The sequence below is a fragment of the Corylus avellana genome, chromosome ca3 (genome assembly GCF_901000735.1).
Source record: "Corylus avellana chromosome ca3, CavTom2PMs-1.0".
Classification (NCBI taxonomy): domain Eukaryota; kingdom Viridiplantae; phylum Streptophyta; class Magnoliopsida; order Fagales; family Betulaceae; genus Corylus; species Corylus avellana.
Window position 1 is genome coordinate 37,315,133 of NC_081543.1, and position 13,442 is coordinate 37,328,574.

Genomic DNA, 13,442 nt, shown 5'->3' on the forward strand with positions numbered 1-13,442 from the left:
CACTTACAACAAGACTGAACATGAGATAAAAATGAAAATTTTGTTAAAAAAAATTAATATAAAATTATTAAAAAGATTATTTTAATAGAGTAGAAAAAGATTTATAGAGTATGATATGTGGTGTTCTTGAAAGTTAATAGAAAAAAATTAAGTAATTTTTAACTAAAATTTAGATAAGAACTTAAGAGAAGCTTCTGTAAATGGTCATAGATATTTATGGGGAAAAAAAAAGGGGTGAGATAATTTGACTTCTCTTTCTTCTCTTTTGTCGGCCAGAGGAGAGAGTGGTTTCCAAACAAGCCACGATATTGTATGTTTCTGGCCCATTTATGTAAGTATCATGTAATGACTAATGTAGCCTTATAAATATTGATATTTATTAAGATCAAGTCAACATTAAACTGTAATTTTTTAGGTTGGCAGCTGCTAAATTATTTTCTATCAAATAAAAGCAATGCTATATATATATATATAAAATGGTTGAAATTATGAACCATTTTAATTGTAGATTGTAGATTGTAGATTGAAAGGGTTAAAGGGTTAATCGTAGATGGGTGTTGATAGTTTGGATACAAAAACACATCAAATTTGCGTAGCTTAAGAGTATGCTTACGTCCACAAAAATGGGCAGATAATTTCAATAAGTCCGGTCCGCTCTACTGAGGTGGTTTTTATAGTAAAAGACCAATATTGGATCCTCGTTCAGAATACGACTTTCTTGTTTTACGATGATTCATTTCAGGCACTCAAAAATAGACATGTACACGAACCACAGCCTAATATCCGATGCCCAAGTTCAACACGTTTTAGGTGTCGCATTGTCAAATCAGAGCCTGCTAATATTGACCATTTGGCCTTATATTCTGACCCTGAGAAAAAAATAAAAAATCTCTTTGCACATGTAAAATGGCCTGATCTATATATATATTTGTCCAGGGAGATATGGTGTTAGAGCTTCAAAATCTCCATGGCTTTGCTCTCAAGCTTCTTCAGTTGTTTCTCAGAGTCCTCTGAGTCTAAACAATACATATGTGATGGCGATGTTTGTGTCATCAGAAATCAGAAGGAACTTCGTGGGAAAACAGCCAAGAATAAGCAAAAGAGAAGCTTTCGGATTCCATTTACCGCTCTTTCAACAAGAAGCTCTCAAAGTTTAAGCGATTAAGTCCATGTTGTAGCTGTTGCATATTTATGTAGCTTAGCTGATGATTTTCTTGCATGGCAAGCCTTTTGTAGCAGAAGGGTCCATGCCAGAAAAAGCATATATTTGTAGTAGTATATATTGTCTTGAATCAATATTAGTAGGTGTCTTCTACAATTTCTGATGTCTCAATTTACTGTCAAATTGGTTGGTCCCCTGTATTCTTAGTTCTGATCAACAGGTTGCTCTGTGCTTGTGCTTCTGTGGTGCATCCTATTGACCTGCCAAAATTTGGTCATGAAATTGGCTTTTTGCTTTTGACACAGAATAAGATTAACCTTTGAATGAATCATTTTCAATAGCAGATGCCCCCTCCCCCTCTCCCTGATTGTAGAGTTGTTATGTTGAGTATAAATGTGTAAGTGTAAGAACATCAAATCTGTATATTAGAAAAGATGTCATAAGGCTGTTACTGAAAAAGTAGTGGTAGTGGGTGGCAGTGGGTTATGTACAATTTGAAATTTGGGTGCATTGGCTATTTTCAGTCAAAGTTTGTATGAACAACTTAGACACAAAAAGTGGAGTTTATTATATTATTCAAGTTATGTTAATCTAATACAAGCATTTTATTATATAGGATTAGGAAAATATCATAAAGACTAAATTACCCTCAAAACCCTAAGGACTCAAACCCTAACACTTCTAACAATTCTGACACTTCAATTGTGACACCATTCGTGGGTGATTTTTTAAGTCTTTACCTCACAATCTTGTAGCGGTGGCCTTATAATTAGTGAAAGCATTAGCAGCAGACTCCTTATAGCCTATTCCTTTCCCTATGTTTAGGAAAAATTTCAAAAAAAACATAAAAAAACACTTACATCAGAAGCCCTAAATATAACTAACATCAAAATGCATTTATAGTGCTTTCCAATGCATTGGGAAACACTGTAAATGCCCAATGCATTATTAGATTATAAATAACTAATTCTCTCTCCTCTCTTTTACTTGTCCCAACAATTCTCTCTCCTCTCTCATCTCATTGGTTGCAATGATAAAAAGAAATAGTATTTAATTCATATAGGAAAAAAATAAAAGAATCTATGGTGAAGTATTTTTTTTTATAGAGAATCAAAAAGTAGTCTTGTTCTCTAAATTGAAGAAAAATGGTTGGAAAGCTATTGTTAGTGCTCTAAGTTTCCTTGTTCGCAAAAGACACGAATAATTAAATGCATAACCCATTATATGATTATGTGAGTAACTAATATAATATAGTTGTACTCAAATTCAAAGACTTAAAACTTTTGAGTTGAATAACATCTCCACATGCTATATCATAGTTTCACTAAAAAATTCTCCAACGTGTCAATTTGCCCAACACATTTGCATTCTAAGTTTTACCCTTGGAAAACATACGGTGTCACCCTTTGATCCTCTCCACACAAGGTAAAGTCCCCTTCAAAATAATAGAGCTACCAACTAAATGGCGAAAAAACCATTACAAAAAAAATGGAGAATTTAGAGAAGATAACATTAGAAAATTTCCATTTCAGAGATTATAAATTCTCATTTACATAATAATATTGGCAGTATCAACTGGCATTAAAAATGGAATTACATAGAGGCTAACAACTAATTCTCATCCACCTGTAACTAATGTACAAGGCATCACTACATGTTATGCATTTTCCGTCAAGACTTGGAACTTCTAAGCAATTGGTAACATTCATAAAATCAATCATCCTTCTGCCGAAATTTTCAAATGTTATTGCTCCCTGATATATGATATAACTCTGCTGCTGCAAGTCAATAATCCTCATTTAGAAAATAACAAAGTGGCTGAATTCTTTCCTCAAATCCACTAGAATAATCTCATCTCAAGCTAACTCACCTGACTGAACAAAATCTTCTCTGTATGAGCAAACCCCAGTCAAGAGAGTAAAATGATGTAAGACATCTCAATTCCTGAATCCAACACTGGGAATACAGTATTTTCAACAAATGGCATTATGAAACCCAGATAATCAGTCATTTCAAACCAATGGTATTTGCACATTCCATGCAACTAAGGCGGGGGGAGAGATCAAACAAAACCCATGTCGCTGAGACAGGAGCCAAATTGACCTCCACTCTCTTCCCTATCTGTCTGATTCCTCAGAAAGTCCATCCTCAATCAGAGTTGCAAAGCCAGATCTGGCTGCTGGGAATCAACAAGAACGCCAGAGGATGGTCTCACAGGAGACCCCGGAGACTGGAAACCGATATTCAAGTCGGGAGGAAGAGTTTCCTGCTTAGCCCTAGGTTGGGCGCGAGGACTGAGACCTCGCCAAGGGTACTGAACCTGAAACCTAGACAAGTCAGCCGGTGCTAATTGAGGAAAAGCCATGGGTCGGTTTTGGAATTGTGCTTCATTGCCCACCCGAACAGGTTGTGGTACAAACGCCTGAAGTGGAAAACTGTTCTTCTCAGACTGAGATTGCATCCCCACAGAAAGCGGAAACTCTCCCCTCACTTGAGAAATTTGTGGACGAAATTCCCGAGTTGGATTGTATGATGGATCTGCAGAAATCTGAGTTTTGGGCAAGCTGGAAGTTTCTGTTGCTTGTTTAAACCCTCCAGCCCCTATGGACATCCACGCACGGGCAGCAGCTGCGGCAGCATTGTTCGTGTCCTCTCTCCTTACAGATGGAACAGAGGACATGACCTGTGGGGTTTCAACTGGAGACTGATTTGAAGATTTCTGCTGCTTCTGAGCTCTTTCAGTCAAAATTCTCATCAACTGAACTGGGTCAGTAAGGACCTGCTCCTGTCCACGGGGAAAGTAACCTCTAGCCATGTGATTTGGAACAGTCTCAGAAGATGGACTACTCATCCTGTTATTAAAACCATTGTTGCTGACTTTTCCATTAGGCAACCCTCCAGTAGCAACTCCATCAGTATCAGGCTGCTTCAAAGGCACAGGCTGAGAAAGATTTATGTTTCTTGAGATCGGCTCTTTGGACCTTGAGCCCGCCATTTCTGAATTGCTTGAAAACTGCTTTTCAGCAATAAGCTCAGCATTATTTTGCTGCACAGAGGGCAAGGAATTCAATTCAAATTGCTTTATAACCTTATTCTCAGGCTTGGCAAAATTCCTAGATTGGGGATTTTGCTTCTGGTAAATGGCATTATCAGGAGTACTGGGCTTTATTCCAGCAGAACCAGGCACAGATAATTTCCCTTCTGAAGTATGAGCACTGGCTGGACCAAACAAAGATTGTTTCCCCTCTGAAGTAGGCCCACTTACAGGATGCTCCTTAGCAGGAACAGGAGTCTTAGTTTTGTCATCTTTTCTCAATTCAGCATTAGACTGCAACTTTGGAACTAAACCAGGTTCTTTCTGGGCATGGTTCTCAAGCATTAGTACAGGAGTTGGAAGTGGCTCGTACTCTCCAACCCAACCACGACCAAATTTACACCCAGTGGGTAATGCATTTTCAATTCTCTGGGAGGCAACTTTCCATGCAATAGGTCCAAGAGTTGCAGCAAAACGAGCAAGACTCCTAGCATAAGAATATTCTGCATGAAGCCCAACCTGATTTACAGAAGCAAAATCAGAAGAAAAAAAAATTATAATTATAATTAAAACAAAAATAAGACAAGTAGAAAGGGAAACTATTCAAGGAACCAGTTTACTCGTGACATACAGCAACCAGCTGCTTAATTTCTGCCTCAAAGGTTGTAAGTATTGAATCTGATCTAACAACTGGATGATTGGAAATGTTATATGTTGCACGGCGGTTATCATCAAACACAAATTGCTTTCTTCCCAATCTAGAAAGCAGACCCTTCCCTAAATAGTACAGCAATCAAAGCAATTAGAAGATAACAACATGACCATGATGGGATGAAGTGTAATCTTGAAAACTAAAAATGATGATTGGCAAGCCATCCCAATCAATACTGGCCAGAGATGATTGAGTGTGATTGCAAACTACCACGCGTAGTTTAGCGATAAATTAGAAACAAGTTATGAATCTGATTCTAGGCAAGTAATGGCTAAAACAAATTGCCAAAGTCTACAAGTTCTTTTACATACATCTATCATCATTGTTGTACATAATGGTGGAAGGGGAAAACCTTCTTCATGATACCTGATGATAGCTCTTCTGCCTTCTCAAGATTAGTATCAATTAGGGAAGGATTACCCTCTACAACACCATCAATGTTACTAGGCCTCTCACAACCACCACCTTGGTTCAGGTTGGTACTGTTCTGAACATCTCCAATGGTGGCAAGAGTGGCACCAGTGGAGAAATCAGAGCCAACAGGCTCCTGCGAGGTCCGGCAGAATGGCTTCTTTACTGGCTTCTTGATTAAGGAATTGGATCTTGTTTTCTGATCAGACTTCAACTCTTTCTCAGAGCGTTCAAATTCACTCCTTAACCTCTCGAATTTCTTTGTTGCCAACTCTTGTATGGAACGGGCCTTTTTCATAAATAATTGTGTCATAAAACTAACAAACAAGACAAGATAGGTGAAACAAACTGAGGCAAAGAATAAGAATCGGTCAAAATTCTTATACCTGTTTATGGTATATGGTGTCTGGTGCATTGTATTGCATTGCATTTGAGCAAATTAAGAAAATATCACTCTGCATTAAGAAAACCAACTTTACTAAGTAAATATATAATGAAGCATTCTTTTACTTCATGTAATTCCTTCGCAGGAAGAAATCTAGCCCAAAAATCTAAGTTACTTAGAATTGAAGGAAATAAGATTAGCATTACAAAAGTATTTAACCATGGACAATTACAATCATAACAAACGATACAGATGATAAAGTAGCTCTCTCTCTCTTGGTTGAATAGCAAGAGATACATTCTGACCAAACATATGAGCATCTGACATAGACACCTATGATCTGAATATGAAAAATAATTCTCCTAGGAATTGTTCTGTACTTTCCTAAAAAGAGGAAATCCTAAAGTTTCATCAGATATCTTTTGTTTAGAAGGTTGATGTTGGGAGGCAAAACCTACCAAAATATTTTTTTCACATTTATTTTATAAGCAAAACAATCTCATTATAAGGCGCAGAGGGGTGCAACTCAAATACATATTAAGTATACAAGAAAGACCCCCAATTAGGGCGAAAAAGAGCACAAGTCAAAAATTCCGTAAAACTAGAAAAGCGATTACTATTGTACACATCCATCCAAGCATAAAGAGATTTGAACATAACAGCTTTTAACTCTAACACCAATCTCTCACAATCTTCGAAGCTTCTTACATTTCACTCTCTCAAAATCCACCACATTAAGCACAAAGGAGCCATCCTCCAAGCCTTTAACATGCAACGGCTTCTCAATTGACCTCTCCAGCTAGCCAACAATTCCACCACCCTTCTAGGCATGACTCACTCTACACCAAAGTCATAGCCCGTTGAAAAAGGAAAAAAGATATAAAAAATAAGACAAACAAAACAAAGATGAAGAACACAACAGAAAATCAGGGCTCTTTGGTTCTTTTATCTGGTGAAAGGTTTTCAATATTTCAGAACTTTTTTTTTTTAAAAAAAAAAAAGGTGCCAAGACGTCTTGGAACACGTTTTCCAAAAACAGTTCAGGTTATTCTTGAAAACAGCCTACTCTCATAGTACATCTTTCTGTTTCTACATTTTGTTCCTAGTACAGGAAAAAGGAAATTGCTAACACCAGCATGTTCCAAAATTTCTTTTTGTTCTCCAAAAACTGTTTCATGAGAATGCAACCAAATATAGCCAAAAATTGTTGTACTAATTCAGTCACATAGAGTGAATCTACAGAGAAAGGAGTGGATTGTGATATACATTATATGCCTGAGAAAAAAAAAATCATAACTTGAGCAAAGATGACATATTACGTTGATTCTCTCAGTTTTTCGCAGAGATCAACCTTAACTAGTTAAATTACATTGATTAGTCTACACGACAAGCCTCAGTCACTGAATGGAGCAAAACATCCAGTAATGTCTCTCATGTTGGGTTTTACATGAAAGATAAGTAAGCATTAACTGAATACAGTAGCATCAGCAAGAGCCCTTTACTTGACATGCAGAATAATTTCCCACTGTCAGAGACAAGTTGAACTTATGGCCAAAGGTTATAACAGCTTCTTTTGTCCCAATTTCAAGAACTACTGCTTCACCTTCTTCCAACCACTGCCACCCCCAAAAGAGAAGAAAAACCACATACCACCACCATCTAGAAAATATATGTGCTCCGTAAAGCACATTTAAATCTTCACTCCACTTTGTACAGTGATATTTGTGGTAGAAAAAAACAGTGGCTTTGTGCCAATTACTTTCTCTCACCAAAAAGAAAGGTGCACTTTTAGAGGGAAAAGCACATACAACCCAGGCCAATTATAACAAAATTTTAGTTGTGTTCCCTTGATGTTCATAGCATTCTTGACTTTGAACCCTAACTTATCAGTTACCCTACTACAATTCCACAATTCATAGCATTCTTGACTTTGATCCTACTACAATTCCACAACCATTCTTTTCAACTAAAACATTTTGCAAACCATATTATTGGAAATTATACATTTTGCGGCTATAGTGACAACCACATTCTTCTAGTAATATGCATTACTTGTCTCACCCTCCGAAGCATTTCTATTTTTATAATTAATATATTCACCAATAAGCAAAAGAGCGGAGGACAATATATAGAGAAGAGAAAAAGAAAATCAATTTAAAAAAATTGATTTCTCAGTATTCACTGACAAATGAACATAGACATCAGTAAAAAATAAAAAATAAAATAACATTAAAAAACAAGAAGAAGAAGCAGAACATTGAAAAAGTAAAAGTGATCCAAACACTTGACAATGAAAGATCCATAGTGACGGTGCCCCTCTTTGCAAAGACAGCATTTCAACCAACCAAACTAGCTTACCGATGGAGAGGATCAACCAGTTCTGAAGCAAAGATCAGCAGTCTAACTTCAAATATAGTGTAATCATCAATTGCCAAAAGTCCCTCAGCAACCTAACTAAAAGAATTCACACAATCACCTTCACCACCAGCACATTCTGGATTTAATTTCTTAATCCTAAATAGCTCAATCTTTTACCTTAGAGCATTCTGTCATACCAACCAGTACGGTTACATAGAAAAGGGAGAAAAATAAACTACCCCATGGTCAATATGGATGCTACCAACCACATTTCTTAGATTCGGAATAAAACAAGCATCATAATCAATCTTAATCTAGATCACTTCTTCTCCAAATTAATATAATATTTGTCCTTCTAACAATAGTCAAATGCCACTTACTTCTTGAAACCTATCACTACAAGATCTCCAACATCTTTCACCCATTAGTGTGTCAAAGTAAGGCACCTAGGCAATGGCCCTTAAATTACAGAGCATAACTCAAGTACGGTATGAATACAAGTCTGGCATTTGATGAGGGCTATATCAATTTTTTTGATAAGTGATGAGGGCTATATCAATAACATAGAGAAGACTTGGAATTGAATGTAGCATAGCCTAGTCAACAAGGACTGAACCATGCAAACCCACATGTTCCTCCTAGTCACATTATGAACAAACTAACATAAAAGAATCTCAAAATTTCACAAAACAGAAGGTCAAGATTAGATTGAGATAGGGTGCGCAATGCAAATATCTCACCGAAACAGATCATTCCTTCCCATATTTTAGTAATTATCTTTGATAAGAGGATGCGGTGCACATTCATATTATAAGCAACCTTTCCTACGCTTATCACCTACCAGATTCAAAATATTGGAAATGTTTTCCCCCTTCCCTCTCTCTCTCTCTCTCTCTCTCTTACCTACACAAAATGCACCCAAAGTTTTTGATTAATATATTCACTAAATGTAACCTGCCCCATCTCTAATTCACCATCCATATTCGCCACCAGTATAGTCCGTGATGGTAGCTGTCCTTTGAATCATCATTTTCACATTACAAACGGCTGAGAGGAGAGTGGGCGGTAAGACAAAACGAAGCCTCCTTCAACCAAGACTGTGAGTGCTTCACAACTACGCTCGATCTCCTCACAACCACATTATAACGAAGCCCCATATCCCAAAGACCCGAGTAATAATGCTGTATACATAAGCCAGGCAAAACTAAAATATGGGTACAAACCTCAAACAGTTCCAAGGTAGTATACGATCCATTTGCTAACTTCTTCCTCACCGTGGCAAAGTCCATCGGATGCTCAATCACATCGTGATAATCCGGAAGCTGCAGTCACGAAAACAATTTCAAACACCAGCGCCAAAAACGGCTTCAAAGCCCAGACTAACATTTACAAAACAGAAAAATAGATATTCCAAACACCTCCTCAGGATCAACCGGCTCTGCATAAACACCGTACGTGTCCTTCCTGCCACGATATAGATACTAACATCAGAAACTTCCTAAGCTTTGCAAAATCAAAAGGTAGATTGACAACAAAGAAATTCCATACTTCTGAAGCTTGTCAAGGATCAACTCCAGTGTCTTCTTATCAGGCAATGGAACCCCAGACGGATCATTCGACGGCGTCCCTGATCAAAATAAAAGCCAAATTCAATAACCCCACATCAAATAAAAGCCTTATTTCACAAAACAATCGAAACCCATAAACCAAATCCTCACATAATACAAGAAAATCAAACCAAACCCATTACACAAAATCAAGAACCCATAAAACCAAAACGAACCTGGAGCAGAATCGAGCCCCTTGGAGTCCACCTTTCTCCCCCTTTCCTGTCAAACATCGTAGCCCACCAAAACCACACATGTAAGTACCGTACACCCATATATGAAAATGCTAAAAGGGTACGATTAGGACTGCGTTTATGAGTGCGAGATAGATAGAGACAGACACACGGACAGAGACAGATAAGGCAGGCAATGCACAATTAAGAGAGAGAGGGATATAAAGATATATATAGAGGGAGAGAGAAAGAGGTGGGTAGAGAGAGAGTGAGAGAGGTGGGGGAGCGTGATCAGATTCTTGTGGGTTTGTGTTAGTTTTTGACAGTTGACCCAACCGTTACTAACTCTCACTTCCCCGACACAGAGTGTGAGTGAGAGAGAGAGTCACGTTGAAGTCTGGACCAATCACGTAAAAATCTCTCTCTCGCTGATTTCAACTGAGCTGTACTCTCTCTCTCTCTCTTCTCTCTCTCTCACCTTCTTCTCTTCCTTCAACTCTTTGATCAGATCCGTACAATGATACCATACATACCTCCTCATCCTCAACACCAACACCACCATGGTCATCATCATCGTCTTCTTCTTGTTCCTCATCGTCGTCATCGCGACCGTTGCCGATCCTCCTCTTTTTCAGCGGCTTCCGCTCGCACTCATCCTCCGACGCGTGCCCATCACGCGACTCCGAGCGGGCGCGGCTCGGTGCCGGCGCCGGCAGCTCGCTCCCCTGGTTGAGCTTCATCAACAGCTTGAGCTTCCTCTCCCTCCTCCTCTCGTCCTCCTCGTCCTCCTCGTCCTCCTCGTCCAGGTAATCGTCGTAGTCTATGTTGTACCTCACATTCCGGCGCCGGAGGCTCCGCCTCAGGTCCATCTCCGCCGCCGCCACCTCCTCAGCTCGGCGCGCCAGATCTGCCTTCGACGGCCTCCCCTTCTTCTTCCTCTTCACGATCTGACCCATCTTTCTCTCTCTCTCCAACACTTTCTCTCCCTACAACTCACTCTCTCTCTCTCTCTCTCTCTCTCTTACTTTGGTTCCATTATTCTCGACGGTGCTTGGCTTTTTCGAGAGAGAGGCTTTGAGAGGTCCGTACCTGGGTTCGGATAGACGAAGCTGAGGTTCGGCGCTCAGACTGATTTCTTTCAACTTTTTGTTGGTGTATAACAGCGTTCAGTGGATGAAAAATACGGCGTCTGGTGCTGCCCGTTGCCCGTGCGGACTTGCGTGTCCATTTGCCTGTTGCCCGTTGCTGACGTCTTTCGCTTTTTTCTATTCGCGGCAGATTCTTCAAGACCAAGACTTGGCGCGTGTCTTCACCCGCCTAATGGTTAATTAATCAAATTAAACTTATAATGGTATGTAGATTATATAATGTCATTAACAAATTAAATTTCGATATTTCTTTCACAAATTAATTTTTATGACAAACTTCAATACTCATGATTTATTAAACTTTAGTGCAACATTTAGATTTTTTATTTTTTTTTTGAATATGTCCACACAAGAAAAGAGGAAGGAAAGATTCGAAAACCTCCGCTTCATGAGGTGTGGTTTACGAACGATTAAGCTACCATTGAAAAAAAAAAAAAAAAAACATTTAGATTTGCAAACAAATGTTAAATCAATATTTGACTGTTTTTCCCCTTGTTTATTTGGTTTGCTCATAAATACATATAGTAATGATTTTAAGATACTTAAATTTTTCATTATGTAACTAATCTTAATTATAGGTTACATCTTAATATTGTACTTAGATTCCTTTGTCTTTTGGTATCCAATGAGCAAATCTAATAATAAAGGTTAAACTAATTTAAACATTAATTGCATCGTGAATGACAGTAAATAATTAAAGATTCGAAGTTAGTTTTCTCCCCTTACTTTGCAAAAATAAAATACAACCTTATAACTCAATGTATATTGAAAGAACTTAAAAAAAAGAAAGAATATATATATATATAAACATCGGTTTGGGTCCAATTGGAACTTAACTTGTTAAAATTAAGACACGTATTCTGTAATACATAACTTAGTCTCAGCGTATCTAATTATAACTATAATTAAATCCAAGCCGAATATATGAGGAATGCTATATTTACTTTCATTTTTTTACATAATTTTTTCACATTTATATGTAGTTTTTAATACTATAATTTGATCAAAATTAAATAAAAATGCATCTCATATCCAATAGTAATTTTAAAAGCTACTTATGAGTGTGAAAAAAAAAAAAAATTGAATAAAGAAGTGAAAATAAATGTAACATTATTTCGTAATATATTCCAACCCATGCGCAGCTAATTTGTTTTTTCTTGGTTCAAAATTCAATGATTTGAACACATTTTAGTCCACCCATCATGGAATTCGTAAGCTAGTGAAAGTATTCATCCTCCTTGAATGCTTAATTGTCATTATATATTTATATGGCCACATTTTGTTGACTTTGTTTGTTAACCTTTATTTTTCTTATTTTTATTTTATATTTAAAAAATAGAATAAAAAAATAAAAAAACTCAAAACATCTTTATATAACCTCAAAACAGTTTTACAAATTAAAAAAAAGAAAGGGGGACAATGCTAGATTTCCAGCTGGAATCAAAGGGGGGGCAGGTGAGACTGATTGCCACGCGCCTCGAAACGAGTGGAGTAACCTCCGATGTTTCAACTAGTTTGAAGGAGACTACCGTGGGCAAAGGTCCGACTCCGGGCTCCAACCAAGCAGTTTGACCAAACAACCCATAAAAAAATTGCTCTTTCCACGCATAGTGCAGTGGATTCTTCTGTCATTTCAATTTTCAATCTACTTTTCCCACTCTTTTTATACGCACTTTATTCTTTTTCCTTTGTTGCCACGGTCCTCACGCTCTTTATCACCGCCGTCAAATCTAAATCATCATGATGAGGGTGTTTGTACGAATTTTATATGATTTGATCAACGGCTGTGATAAGATTCCGAAGCAGCAGTAGTGGTCCCGTGATAATCAGAGGGTGACGGAGCATGGATGTAAAATGCTCCAATCAAGTCGGCAACAAACCAAAATTTCTCGGGACTATGACCTGCCCAAAGTGCGAGGTCCTGAAATTCAGCTCCTCTCTTTCTTCAAGCCGTCGGGTCGCACACGACGTGGGCCTAAGTAATTGGGTGGGGCCCGCCTGGCCCACAAGACAATGATGGAAATAATGAAAAGTCTCGGCCTATACGCGTTTTCACCCAGAGGATCAAACAGCAGCCGTTGGATTGGGATGTTAAGGTGGGACAGGTAACCGAAACGTGACAAATCAGATTAGGTTCAACGTAGACCCAAGTTTTTCGCATCGAGGGGTTAATGAGTGAGGCTCACCGGGTCATATGCTGCCAAATTGGATGGTGTGGATTTTAGTGGACCACGTTAAAGTTTCATCAAATAAATGGAACACTAATCTCAAAAATAAATAAATAAATCATTTTTAAATTTAAATATTTTACCTTCCTTAATTAGTACATTATACTAACATCCATGTCTAGTTCCCAATCATGTACACGTTTACTTTTGTTCATTTTTTACATTATCGTGATCTCTTTTTTTTAAAAAAAGAACATGTTATATTATTAGTAAAAGTGATGTGG

General features: G+C 37.8%; 1 protein-coding gene across 2 annotated transcripts; it reads right to left on the reverse strand.

Annotated features, from left to right (window-relative positions):
• Positions 1-2,664: 2,664 nt before the first annotated feature.
• On the reverse strand, positions 2,665-10,972 carry LOC132173981 (uncharacterized). Of its 2 annotated transcripts, XR_009439367.1 has the most exons (10): positions 10,376-10,972; positions 9,846-9,891; positions 9,611-9,689; positions 9,481-9,526; positions 9,286-9,384; positions 5,706-5,774; positions 5,275-5,608; positions 4,828-4,973; positions 3,033-4,715; positions 2,665-2,940 (listed from the first exon to the last, which is right to left on the reverse strand). XR_009439367.1 is itself a non-coding variant. In XM_059585695.1 (9 exons), the coding sequence occupies exons 1-9, from the start codon at positions 10,796-10,798 to the stop codon at positions 3,315-3,317; spliced, it is 2,643 nt and encodes an 880-aa protein (XP_059441678.1). In that variant the 5' UTR covers positions 10,799-10,972; the 3' UTR covers positions 2,665-3,314. The 2 variants fall into 2 exon arrangements, 1 of the variants encoding a protein (XP_059441678.1); XM_059585695.1 differs by having other exon boundaries at positions 2,665-4,715.
• Positions 10,973-13,442: the final 2,470 nt, after the last annotated feature.

Coding starts and splice junctions, on each gene's coding strand:
- LOC132173981 (XM_059585695.1), bottom strand. CDS start 10,798: ATGGGTCAGATCGTGAAGAGGAAGAAGAAGGGGAGGCCGTCGAAGGCA. Junction 5,775..9,285: donor CTACCTTGGAACTGTTTGAG/GTTTGTACCCAT, acceptor TTCTTAATGCAG/AGTGATATTTTCTTAATTTG. Junction 4,974..5,274: donor GGCAGAAGAGCTATCATCAG/GTATCATGAAGA, acceptor TGTACTATTTAG/GGAAGGGTCTGCTTTCTAGA.